This window comes from Cetorhinus maximus, chromosome 18 (genome assembly GCF_964194155.1).
Source record: "Cetorhinus maximus chromosome 18, sCetMax3.hap1.1, whole genome shotgun sequence".
NCBI lineage: Eukaryota > Metazoa > Chordata > Chondrichthyes > Lamniformes > Cetorhinidae > Cetorhinus > Cetorhinus maximus.
The window spans coordinates 51906761-51921105 of NC_135896.1; the positions used below are offsets into that span (position 1 = coordinate 51906761).

Genomic DNA, 14345 nt, shown 5'->3' on the forward strand with positions numbered 1-14345 from the left:
AGCACTCTTAAGTGCAGCCTACACAAATTTAACATAATTTCACTACTTTTAAATTCTTTACCCCAGAAATAAATCTCAGTACTTTGTTAACAGTATTAATTGTTTTGCTAACCGACAATGCTGCTTTTAATGATTTGTTCACATGTATCCATAGGTCCCTTTGCTCTTTGGTGTAGCTGATAATTCTATTTTCTCCACCAAAGCGTATCACCTTACATTTGTTTATGTTAAAGTTCGTTTCTCACTTAACTGTTCAATCTGCAAGTTTTCTAATGTCGTATATGTTCCATTCTTTCTCAAAGTAAGCTATACTATGCCATCTTCAACCAGTTTGTAATCGTTTGTGTTATGCATTCCCTCGTCTAAATCATTGATGCAAATTATTAATAACAGAGACCCCTGTGCTGATCCTATGGGAACACTGCTTTCTACCTTAATCCAATCTGAATAACTATCGATCCCCCTATTCTCTGTATTCTATTTTTCTTACCCCATTCACTATCCATTCAGCTGATTGTCACATGATTCCACGTGCCATAACCTTTGTCATGAATGGTACTGTTGTATGGTACTTTATCAAAGGTCTTTTGAAAATAACTTTTTTTTGAAGGTTTTTGTGCCTTGGTGCTCAACTTTCTGCTGGCATCCCTCTGTACTTGCTGGGATGGTTGTTTTGTCTGAATCTTGAGCTCTGGCATGCCTGTTGTCAGTGCTGTTGCTTTCTTGATGGGTTGAGAATTATCTGCCAATGACAGCAACACTGAGAACAAATCAACCAGGCCTTCAAATTTCAAATTTGTGAACCGAACAGAAGGAACAACCTACCTACAGAAACTGTCTGTTACTTCTTAAATCTACATTAGCTAGGCCAAAACCATAACTAGCTGGTCTATTAAAAAGGCCAGATTCTTAAATTCATGAAATCTTTGTAAATCTGTTCTTTGAGAAATCAACCTGTAAGACAGTGGTGCTAAATTGAAAAATAGACAGCAGTCTCCATAACATATACAAAAAAAAGCATGCCAAAGGCCATTTCTGGTTCTTGACATGTACTATCTTTATCAGGTTTATCCCAATTATGTGGGTGAGAAATTAGTCAGTTAGCATGCAGTGCTGAATTGATGCCAGTTGTGCCATTTTGGAACTCCATGCTCCAGCCAACCCCCTCTTTACTCTCACACAGCTGAACACCCATTAAGCAATATGAAAGACTTCCCATCAGCATTATTAGTAGGGAAGAGTAACTACTTACAGGTTATTTACCTGCTAATTTTGTCTGGTCGTTCCCACGTTTATACACATTTTTGGTGTTTTCCATAGTTATTTCAAGTTGCAGAAGTCTACAGGGAGTGAAGTGTGGCAGGTGCTAAAGTACTTGTTACTGAATTTAAGGCTTTTGCGTAAACCAGTTGCTCCCACACGAGTGCACTAGTTCACCTTCCTGTTGGATTCGGGCATAACTTGGAGAATGAACAGTGGCCACAACAGCTGGAAGGAGGAGGAGGAGGAAGGGGATAAGGACTTTTAGCAGGAGACCATATCTGCCCACAGCATACAGGGAGCAATTATCCTGCCTGAATTTCAATGAGGAAAAATGCTTCAGATGATTGCAGTTCACTAAGGGTGTGGTCAATGAAACCTGCTGCCTGCTGCAACCACAATTCCAACCTCAGAGGAGGGCAAGGACCACAATGCCAGTGGCTGCAAAGATGATCATCGCGATGAACTTTTATGTGTCTAGTTCTCTCCAGACTGGTGCTAGAGATATTAGCAGCATTTCCCAGTTTGCCGTCCACTGTTGCCTAAAAGAGGTTTCTGTTCAAAGAGAGAAAACTTAATTTCATTCCTTTTTACCCGAGAGAAGCAGACAGTATTAGCATGGGAGACTGCAAGGTTTGCAGACTTTCCCATGGTGAAAGTGTGCCATTGACTGCTCTCACAGTGAATTGTGGGCAGTGCATGACAACTGTGCCATGTACTAGAATTGAAAGGGATTTCACTCCCTCAATGTGCAGTTGGTGTATGAATTTATACAGCGCATCATGCAGATATCCTGGCAGCAATAATGATGCCATTATTCTACACAGTCTGCCATGCCAGCTGTATTGAAGCAAAACGCAAACCAAAGGGTCTTTGCGTGGGTGACAACAGCTATCCACAGGCAACATGGCTCATGACTCGGGTTTGCAACCCCCACACATGTGCTCACCAAACATACAGTGAGAGCCATGCTACCACAAGAAATATGATAACAGACCATTGGCATGCTGAAACATCAAGTCAGTTGAACTGAACTTCTAGACGAGCTGGACTGCTTTAGAAGAGCTCTGCAGTGGGTTGCAAGATTTGTGTTAGTATTTATGCTGCATAAGTTCTCATCAGGGAACAGCCCTTGCCACCATCAGCAGGAGAGAAGCTAAGGAACACGAGCATGAAGAAGAGGACGAGGAGAAGGAAGATAAGCTTTAAGCTAGAGAGCCCTTTTCTGAGCATCGACCGTGAAGAATGAATACAAGTGTGATTCCAGTAACCTTAACCCAATTTTACCGTTCACCAACAATGCAAAAATAATAACCAACATTACATAAACATTGCAAACCAAATTTAAATCATACCATATTGCATACAAAATAAAACTAATCGCCCCTGTGCATTCTCTTAGTGCCTGTCTTCTATGTATCTTTACCTACCCTAGTGATCCCATGGAATGCCACCCCAGTGGCTGCAGCATATTGGAAGGTTGCTGAATTTCAGTGGGGGAGATTGCAGCTAGCCTTGGAGGGTGAGCAACTGTGAGTCTAGTAGGCTTGGCTTCAGGCTGCACCTTGTCAGCATGGGCAGCACAGTCTGGACTGGCTGGCTGACACATAACTATAAGCACGATGGTGGTGTGGCAAGGATAGGAGGATGGATGATATCCTGAGAGAGGATGGCAGGTTTGTGCTCCAAGGAACCACTCCCCCAAAGTGGTGCTTCAGCAATCCCAGTGATCTGTTGAAGGGCAGATTGCTTGACCACTGTGCCACCCTGCAGACCCATTTGTACACTGGTATCCACAGCCTTTTTTTAATTCATTCATGGAATGTGGGAATCACTGACAAGGCCAACATTTTTTGCCCATCCCTAATTGCCCTTAAGAAGGTGGCGATGAAACCCCTTCTTGAACTGCTGTAATCGTGTAGTGAAGGTACTCTCTCAGTGCATAACGGGTGAACTTCCAGGATTTTGACCCAGCTACAATGAAGGAGTGATGATATATTTCCAAGTCAGGAAAGCACATGACTTGGAAGTGAACCTGGAACTTTGCACCTACTGCTCTTGTCCTTTTAGGGGTAGACTTGCAGGTGTGCCTTTCCCCCCTCTGGTTAGTTCCTGTTGCCTCCAGCTATTCACTACCTCCTCTGACAAAGGAGAGGGAAGTGCCAGTGAGAATCATGCAATATGCTTGAATGCAAGAGGGAGCAGAGGCAAGTGTTATGCTCCTTATATACAAATGCTAATGGCTTAATGTGGCTTATAACATGGATAAAGAACACCTCTCGTTTGGTCCCAAAATAGTGGCTGGTGCACTTGCACCAGAATTATACATGCAAAGCGTAGATGCCCCATTTTGGACACTTTTTCCCTTCACTGCTATTTAATTTTTTCTAATTCTTCCTTTCCTTTGTACGTGCCAGGCATGACTCATTTGGCAGCACTTTGCCTCTGAGTCAGAAGATTGTAGGTTCAATTCCCACTTCAAGAATTGAGCAAAAATATCAAGGTTGACACTCCAGTGCAAAACTGATGGAGTGCTGCACTGTCAGAGGTGTCATCTCTCAGATGAGACGTTAAACAGTGGCCCTGTCTGCCCCAGATCTGTCTCAGATGGCTTAATAGATCCCATGGCACAATTTTGAATAAGAGCAGGTAAGCTATTCTTGGTATCCTGACCAATATTTATCTATGAATCAACATTGCAAAAACAGATTTATGTAGTAATTATCACATTACTGTTTATGGGAGTTTGCTGTGTGCAAATTGACTGCCATATTTCCTACATTACAACAGTGACTACATTTCAAAAATACTTATTTGGCTGTAACGTGCTTTGGGATGTCCTGAGATCTTGAAAGGCACTATATAAATGCAAGTCTTTTTTTTTGAATGGCATTCCCACTTAAGTGGTGTTGCTAATGGAAGTGTTGGCAGCAAGTCCTATTCTTAAGAGAATTCCTACTCTCTGTGCATCAGCTGGAATTGCTTCCATGCAGGACATGGAAATGAACAATTGCTAAATAGAGAAAGGCATGGTGGTGCTGATTTTTATCAGTAAAAGCTGACGCATGAAATGGGTTCTCAAAACAGTAATAGTCAGCATGAAATGCTGATAATTAACATGTAACTCATTTGATCCCACTCAGTATGGAAAGTGGATCCTTCAGTTATGAATCCTTCGGTGTGGAATTGTAAAATTTTACTCACAATCTAGTCCCAGATGACAAATGGTATGAGAAAATTACTGGAGGACTGTACCAAGATTAGGTGATCTGTTCGGGTTCTGATTATAATTACAGCTTTAATTGAAGAGTGTCTTATCTGCTGTCGGTAGCAACGGTACAATTATTTCCTCTGTGTCTATGTGGTACATTTATCCATTTTTTACTCTTGGTATTCAGAATTGCATACTTCATAATTCCTTGTTGAGGCAGTGTATTTCCCGTAAGTGCTGCTGATCGATATATTTGATATTCATTACTCTTAGGGTCCCTTTATACTGCTAGTTTCAGACTGGTGCATGTATCGTGCAATGCTTAAACAGCAGGGCCAAGTTACTATAAGTGTACAACGCACAGAACTTTCTTTGCCAAGATTGAAATAAGATGACCATCGACTGTATTGGAGTATTTGACATCCACCTGCAACCTTTTACGTCTGTGGTAAGGCTTTTAGTTATATTGGCATGCTTTTATAGAGTTCTGTAATATACAGAACAAAGCCTGGTGACTTATCCCCTTGCATATTCTTGATTAGTCTTTCCATCTCAGCTTGCTTAATGGACCAGTCCAATTTATCCAGTGGGGATTGATCTCGCTTTGGAATCAAGACTGGAAAAAAGCAGCCATACTCAGGGACGGCTACCTGGGATTCGGATTGTTGCTGAAGTCCATAAAATTTATTAAATTTCTTTCTGGTTTTAAGGGACGTGTCTGCAGCTTTCCTATTTGCAATTGATGGGATTGTTACCTCCGCCACTGAGGGTGGGCAGAGGTAATGTTTTCGTCCCCGTTTGTCTGTAAACAATATATCTCAAAAATTAGTGGATGGATTTCAGTGAATTCTGGCACAGAGGGCATGGCCCAAGGAAGAACTGATTAGTTTTGGACAAAGATGAGGATCTAAATTTGGATCCTGGAATTTTTAAAGGATCTGTTAACATTGGGAGATAGGACAAATTGACATTTTTATAAGAATATTGTGGGTTGTGCATTTCAAGTATTGTTGATTGTTTTAAAATGTTATGGTTTGTCTCAGCTGCTATGGTGAAATTTGTCACAGCTGTCAAAATGTGAGCAGAGTTTTCAGAACAGGCTGTTGACAGCCACCAGCATAAGGAGGAGGAGGAGCAGAACCATGAGGAAGGCAGGAGGCAATATAGATATCCCCTTCCTGGCCAAGCTGGCCATGAAGAACTCATCTGAATATGATACCAGTAACCACAGCCCCAATTCCCAATCACGAACAGTCTGACACCTTACCTTCCCTCTGTCGCTGACCATCACAATGTCTGAAGGACCAAATTGTAAAAATAAAAAGGAACACAAAATAAACATTCCAAACCAAATTTATCAATTAAATTATTCCATACATATACAAAAGTCACCCATGTGCATTCCCTTAGTGCCTGTCTTCTGTCTGCCTTTATTATCCTTGGCGCTTCTACACAGTGGCTGTAACATGGCTGATGAAAAGCTGCTGATGTTCAATGGAGGAGATTGCAGGTAGGCTTAGAGGATGACCTCGAGCAACTCCAGCTTAGAAGGCCCTGTCTTGCCATAGGCAGCAGCAGTCTGGGCTGACTAGCTGACCTGAAACAGCAAGGGCACTGGCAGAGTGGCAGGAATGGGAGGAAGAACGTTGCCTCCCTGAGAGAGGACAGATAGTATTATTCTCCATGGAGTTACTCCCAATCCTGCAGTGGCTCAGAAATCCTTGTTAACTGTTGGAGGGCAGATTGCTGGTCTGCTGAGATGCCCAGCAAGCTCCCTTGCATGCTTGTTATGATTTCAGTAGAGACCAGTAATTTTTTTTTGGAAAAAATCCAAAATCCCAGTTACCTACTGAAAGAATGAGACTTCAAGATTCTACAGTTTAAATTAGAAGAATTTTTACTTTACAAGAGTCAAACAGAGCAAACACTAAATCATATCTTGGCTAACCACCTATACTCTAAAACCCTAAATCAACATAAGTTAAAAATGAAATGACAGGCAATTATGGTTGATTATAAACTGCAAATTACACATAAAATGGCAGATACAACTAAGACTGATTTTATGAATTGGCTTGGCAGCCACCCAGCATGTCATCAATCTGTTACAATGCCCTTCAAAACTCTGACTTCCTCACAAAGAATTTCAGCTTCTCTTCTAGATTTTAGCCTGATCTCCAGTTGGCAGCAATGCAAATCCAACCCGAGTTCCACGGGCATGATCTTCACTGAAAATGGTACACGTCTGAAGAAGCTCCTCAACTCTGCTTATCATGGTCTGGATGCTGTAGATCCACCAATGTGATCTTCAATTAACAGAAACGGCTGCAGCAGTTATGTCTTTGCTTATTCTCAGTTTCTGGATCTAACCTCTGTCTTCTTCAGCCTGCCTGTACTGCACTGGAATCATCATCATCATCTACTGAGCTCAGAGCTCTGTGTCTTTTTAAATTATTTCAAACAGGAGTTTTGGTTTCCAATCTCAACTTAAATCTTACTCTCCATCGAAACTGGAAGAGCCAGTTTCCTTTCTCAGTTTCCCTTTTCAATTTCCCTTTTCAATTAGGGTCTATTTCAAAAAAATACAAGCTTTGAAACCACGGATTCCATCGCACACTGTAATTCATAGATTGCAGTCTGAGCTTTCTTGGCAGCAAGCTTGATCATTCATGACTTCAGTCTGGGTTTCCTCTGCAACATTCAGACTTCTGGTGGAAATTGCTTGTGCTGCAGTAGAAGCTGAGACATTGGCCATCAGACACTGTAGAGTGGTTGCATCCACAAGTGTGCTGATGGAATTGGCCACAGCTTCGATGCTAGAAAGGATGAGTTTCAAGCTCTGTGCAAAGCCCTGTGTCAAGTTGTTGCTAGACTCTTCCGTGCCCCTTCACATTGACTGCAGGTTTTCTGGCAGGTCTTCCAATGCACCAAGCATTTCATTGTGCACATCCATCAATCTTATATAGGCTGCCCCATCAAAGTTCTCATCCGACTCCTCTGCAGCAGAATTCGTGTGCGTCCTTGCCTCCATTGAGATAGCACTTGTGTTACTGCTTCTTTGCTATCTTTTAAATTACATATATTGTCGGTATCTGAGCTGGTGGCTGCAAGTGTGAAATCACTGGTGTTGTGTCTTCATCTTCACTCTCTTCTTGCTGTTCTTCCGCTAATTGTCCAGGTTACATTTCTTGAGTATCTGAAAGGGGAAAAGCCACAAAGGTAGAGTTGTGGTGCAGGAAGGATAGAGGTGTTGGGGGAAGTGGGAACTGGAAAGCAAGAGGTCCATGGTTATACCATCTGCGGCTTGTAATTCTCAAGAGAGCATCGATTGAGGGGAAAAAGGGATGTGAGATGGAAGATTAGATATGAGGATACCATTACCTTCTATGGGCCTCTCAGGAATGGGGCATCCCAATAATGGGTAGCAACGTCTTCTCCATGGGGGTTAGAACATGCAGGTATCTCTCTGGTTACTTCCTGCTGCCACCAGTAGTACGCTAGCTTGTCCTGAAAGAGAGAGGGAAGTGTGTCATTGAGTGTCAGTTTTGGGGGGCTATTAAATTTAGTCCCCAGAATTATCATCAGTAACATGTGTGGAATAAAAATATATTCATATGAGAGATTGGCTTACTTAATTTACTTTGATCTTTTCATCCTTGCTCAAGATCGTTGTAGGCTCTTGTTAGTTCAAAACTCACCAACTCACCGTGTCTCTCTGTACTCTCTGTTGTGTCAGCAATCTATGTGGTTCCTTTCCTAATGCTTCAAGTGTGCTTCTGTTCATACCATTGAAAAGAATTTTATCAGTGATACTTAATAGAAAACGTAAGTGAAAGTATGGTACATTTATGTTTAAAGTTTATTGGGAGGAAAGAGATTTATGAGCATTTAAATATTTAATGCAATAGATAATTCACAGCAAATGTATTACATTTATTCTGAGTTCAATATTTTTCTACCAAATAATTGGGGAAAAAACTGTTCCCAATAAACTTCATTATGTTTCTTCATACTTTTCACCATTTATCGAAGGTTTGAAATACAGTTGAATGTCACCATAACACAGGACCAAATATTTGCTATGCAATCATGCTGAGTGTACTTTCTTACCTATAGAATATCAAATAATGGTGAGATTAAAGTCAGTTTGGTTTTTTAAAGGAATATTAATAGTGTTATATATAAGATGATATGTGCTGTTTGGTCATACAGATTACTGACAGTAACCTTTACATTTCATCAATGGGGCTGTATATAGTTAGTTTTACATCTGTTTATTTTGCCACTGAAAATAGCATTGTAGTTACTTCTTTATGCATGATGGCTAGCTTTTCTTTACTTGTAAAAAGTAGATCTGCATAAATTTGGAAGCATTTAATAGACATGTGAATGTATTTCTGAACATTTTATCAATATTTGAATGTGCCTAAAGTATTCCATTCTATCTTTTTTCTTTAATTCCATTTTTATTTACCAAAGCATAATCTAAAGTATTTTCAATTCTAGCTCAAGCAGCCTACCTGTATTGGCGAACAGATAAACCCAAGTCTCTCACAGAAGCCTTCACTGATTCAGTCAGTAAAAGCATCAAAATCAATGTTTGAAGATGCTGAAAGAATCCTGCGTGAGGTGCAAACCAATAAGAAATTCATTGAAGAAAATCTGGAAGCAATTGTTCGAGCAAAAGACAGTGCTTCTATATATTCGTTAATTGACTCCCTGGCTGCAAACAGGTAAAGAAATAATTCCTAAGAGGAAAATTGGTTAGCCAGACAAATCCTGTTATTAATGCTTTTAGGGAGGAAGATATTTTGTGTGCATATGAGAGATATTGGCGAATGCCCAGTGTCACCCTAAAAGTGGACCAGATAAACCATTTTGTTGCAGTACTGCCATTACTCTTCCCCAGCAATTTACTTGTAGAAAAGCACGAGTGTGATATTTTACTGCTTCCCACATCAGTCATCAGACTCTGTGTTTTTGCCAAATTGGAGGCAGTTTTATTCTGCTTTTCATGCTCATCAGAAACTGGATTGTAATTGCCCAAACTAATTTCAGCCAGCATTCTTACAGCAGGCAGGAGACTTTTCTGTCAAGTCTTAACCCAGGATCTCAGAGGTGAAAGACTGGTCTCTAATGTTGAGCATCCCCCAATTTAACTTTTTTGACACACAAAAATGAAAAGATGATGTTACTGCTTTCTTTGGGTTTGAATATAACATAACAGCTTTTGCCTGTGATCTACGTTTGCTTTTTACTTAATGTTCTTCTATGCCATTTAAAATTGTAACCAAATGGAGTGTTTTTGTTCTTTTCTCCCAAAATATACTACTCCACATTGTTGTGCATTAACCTCATTAGCCACACATTTGCCTACTTCCCTAACCTACGAATGTAGCACCCTCCATTTTCCCTTCAATTTTTTTATGTCACTTAATTAGTTTTGTCAGCAGATTGTGATATTGTTCTCTTAATGCCCATGTTCAGATAATTTATATAAATATCACTCATAAAGTCAAGAAAAGCAGTTAATGGCAGAGAACAGCTATGTAATATGCTAATTGGTTTCCGTGATGAGTAACAACTGAAACCATTAAACAATGCACCTTTTAATTGTGCAAAATGAGGGGGAGAGAATTAGCAAGGTGAACCGTAGAGCTGATACAATCTGATAAACTATAACCTCTCCAGTATGGAAATCTATTGTTTGGAAAAACCAGTTGCCTAGACATTTTTCTGAGTAGATCCAAACAACTCATGGCATTATTTTAGTACAGTACTTTGAGAGCAGAAATATGGAAGATACAGTATTTGGATAAGTGAAACAATTTTTATTGCTGCTCTATAATGTTTCATCACTTTTATATTTCAGGCAAATATTTATATTTATGATGTTTTCCAGTTCACAAACTTGTGGTTAGACATTCTAATGTCATTCTATAATCCAGAAAATTCTAAAATCCAGAAATGGCTTGGTCTGAAGCATTCTAGACTGGAGAGATTATTTTGCTTTGGAAGAAATTGCATGGATTTTTTTTGTATTTGATAACATTTTTTAAAAAATTATTTTCTTTACACATTCACCCTTCTTCTAAACATCCAAATTGTCTTTAGTTGGGGATGGTAGATATTCCAGATCACGGGTATGTCTAAATACTGTCATAACTGATCCTTGAATAGCCAGAATGCTGACTGTTAACAGATAGTCTTGCTCTCCCGAAAAAAAATTAAAAATGCATAGCAATTAAGCATTGCAGTACTTTAATATGACAGCTCTTGACAGTTTATTGCTTGCTCCTTCATTTTATATTTGACTTTTCTTAAGTAAAAATAACACTATTGTGGTAAAAGTGTTCCGTGTGATTGTTCAAGAACTAACACGGAAATTTTAGACTTAGCAACAGAAAATGTTGGAGATGCTCAGCACGTCATGAAGTATCTGTGGAGAGAAAAACCAAGTTAAGCTTTCAGGTCATTGATCTTTCATCAGAACCGGGAGAAGTTAGGAATGTAATAGGTTTTAAACAAGTGAAAGGGGGCACATTGAAAAACAAATGACAACTGGGTCTGTAATAGGGTGGAAGACAGGACAGATTAAATGACAAAGGGGTTGGTGTTGCAAGGCCAAAGGGAGTAGTAATGGGACAAGTAAAGAAGGAAAAGATGTGTCGAGAGGATGTGATTTCTTTCTATCTTGATTCTATTTTCTTCTCCGCTTGTATAGCCTTTTCCCACCTACATCCACAATTCTTTTGGTGCCCTCTGTCAGTTTAACAGTTCCAAGCTTCCTGGCCCTAACCATCTCCTCCACACCATGGATGCCCAATCTCTGTACTCCACCATCCCCCACCTGGATGGTGTGGGGATTCTCTGCTCCTTTCCTGAGCGGAGGCCCAACCAGTCTTGGTCTACCATCCTCTGCCATTTCTGTCGTTTCAAGCATAATGCCAACACCAAACACACCTTTCCCTCCCTTCCCCTTTCAGTATTCTGAATGGACTTTTCCCTTTGCGACACTCTGGTCCAACCCTCAATCACCTGCAACATCCGCACCCTCCACCAGCACCTTTCTATGAATATGCAGGAGATGCAACACCTGCCCTTCCACCTCCTCTCTCCTCAGTGTCCAATACCCCAAATACTCCTTCCATGTATTTCTTTCAATTTAGTATATACTGTATTCGTTGCTCACAGTGCAGTTTGATTTACATTGGGGTGACTAAACGCAGATTGGGTGACCACTTTGGGGAACATCTCCGTTCGGTCTGCAAGCATGACCCTGAGCTTCTGGCCGCCTGTCATTTTAATTTATCACCTTGCTTTTATGCTGATGCCCCTTTCCTCAGCCTCCTGTAGTGTTCCAACAAAGCTCAATGTAAGTTCAAGGCATAACATAATCATTTGATTAGGTACTTTTACAGCCTTGCAGACTCAACATTGAGTTCAATCATTTCAGACTGTAACCTCTGCCCTCATTTTGTTTCCCTTTTCTTTGCAGGCTTTACTCTTGTTTTTGCTTTCTGACAGCATGTGTTCATCATTCTGACATTCACACCTCCTTTAGACACATCTTTTCTTTTTTACTTTTTCCGTTACCAGTCATTTGGCCTTGCATTGCCAACTCTTTTGACTTCAAACCTATCACACACCTATTTTGTTCTTTTTCCCATCTTCTCCCTGTCACTTGCTCAAAATCTATTCCACTTATAACCTTTCCCAGTTTTGGGGAAAGGTAATTGACTTGAAATGTTAAGTCTGTGGGCTGGATTTTCCTGTTGGAGGCAGGAAATCGGAGACAGGACTAATCCCGCTGCCGCGAAACCCCTCCATCTCAAAACTTCTGGAAGGGGGCCCAGACCCTGAGTGACCTGGAGGCAGGTCTGCTGCCTTGAGTTGCAAATGGAAGGGGGCCTAGTCCAGAGCGGGCAGGTAAAAAGGCCTGTTTCCGTTCCCCAAAAACCCTTGGCCCAGGGTGCTTCCAAATGCAATCAGTGGCTCACCTACATACAGTTGAAACTTCTGACCATTTTAAGATCCCCCAATCCCTCACCCTGCTTCCTCACCCCCACTGTGCCATCTCAACCCTTAACTCCCTTACTCTCTGCCCTGCCCTCTCATCCTTCTCACCCTCACCCTCTCGCCCTCACCCATTATATGAACAGAGCTCTCAAGCTCAATAATAACAGTTGCAAGCTATTGAATAGCCCATAAAACTCCCTGAGTAAATAAACATACTCTTCAAACCATCTATGCGAACAAAGTGAAGCACTTGTAAAATAATTAGGCAGTTGAATTGCGGCCAAGAGCCCTTAAAACTCCCCAAGTAAATAAACAGGCTTCAGAACTGCTATCTCATCGGCTGTTTAGACTGAATACATAAAAGCCATGAGACATTTACACACAGACTAGTGTGAAGTGTACTCTACCTTTTTATCTATCAGATGAGTTAATAAAGTTCATCTAAAGACTTTTACACATTTACTATGTTAATCTTTTACTTGGCAGCTTGCCAGTTGACAGAAATAACAATCTGGCAAACATATCGTTTCATGGGTAATTACACCTTCCAATCACAGCACTGCCATAACCCACCCAAATGAACACCGATACAACTCATGCTACAGCATGTAATGATGAAGTGTAAAGAAGGCAAAACCATTTTACTTACCTTTTAAACTCTTGCCATTTCCAAACCATGGTTCATGGCTCAGTGCAGTTGGTGTAACCTGATAGCTGCTAAGGTCTGGCTGCCTCCATGAAAATTAAAAATCTTACTGGAGATGGAATCTTAATGAATCCACAATGCTGTCAATTGCCTCCTTAATAGGAGTAGGTGAGTTCCAGGGCCCTCCTCCTTTAGACTTCTCTCATTTTACTTTTTTTTATTCAGTCATGGGATGTGAGCGTTGCTGGCTAGGCCAGCGTTTATTGCCTGCCCTTCATTGCCTTGAGAAGGTGGTGGTGAGCTGCCTTCTTGAACTGCTGCAACCCATGTGGTGTAGATATACCCACAGTGTTGTTTGGGAGGGGCATTCCTGTTTTTTAGACTTTTTAGCAGTTTGATACAACTGAGTGGCTTGCTAGGCTGTTTCAGAGGGCGTTTAAAAGTCAATCACATTATAGATCAGGTGTAGGCCAGACCAGGTAAGGACAGCAGATTTCCTTCCCTAAAGGACATTAGTGAACCTTACGAGTTTTTATGACAATAGTTTTATGGTTGTCATTAGACTTTTAATTCCAGATTTTTAAAATTGAATTCAAATTCCACCACCCTCTGTAGTGGGATTTGAACCCAAGTCACAGGAACATTACTAGTCCAGTGACAATACCACTGCACCACTACCTCCCCAACATGATAGTAGCATCAGTGGGCACTTGTGGTCAGGAGTTGGGATCAGATCAGTGGGAGATCTCCCAACTCCTGATTCCTGCCTCCAAGGTGAAAATTCGACCCATAGTCTCCCGCTTGGAATATAACTTTCAATCATTTTTGTGGTATAATGTTAAAGATGCCTGCCAGTTAGTGTTCAGGAAAAATTATGAGACAAATCTCTCAAGTTGAGCTTGCTGAACATTAACTTTTTGAACCAAACCTCCAAATTCAGCTTAAGTCCAAGTTATTGCAGCAAAAATACAGCTTAGAATTTCTGCATACCATTCTAAAGAGGTGATTAGGAACCAGTACTATAAAAGATAGAAAATAGCTATCACGTGATAGAAATTGAATTGTACTAACTCTGAGTATGCAATTTTTTTGCTTCTTATAGCACTAAATATTATCTTCATTCATTGTCCTTCAATTTTATGGCTGTTTAGTAAAATCAACACAACTCATTACGATGTGCAGTTTTCAAATTCCAGTTATTTTAACTGC

At 40.6% G+C, this 14345-nt stretch overlaps 1 protein-coding gene across 1 annotated transcript in view; it reads left to right on the forward strand.

Moving 5' to 3' along the window:
• kiaa0586 (KIAA0586 ortholog) overlaps positions 1 to 14345 on the forward strand; it is a 657376-nt gene that overhangs the window by 325295 nt on the left and 317736 nt on the right. Inside the window, exon 13 of the mRNA XM_078562702.1 lies at positions 8978 to 9204. Within this exon, the coding sequence (XP_078418828.1) occupies positions 8978 to 9204 (227 nt within the window). The remainder of the gene's footprint in view (positions 1 to 8977; positions 9205 to 14345) is intronic.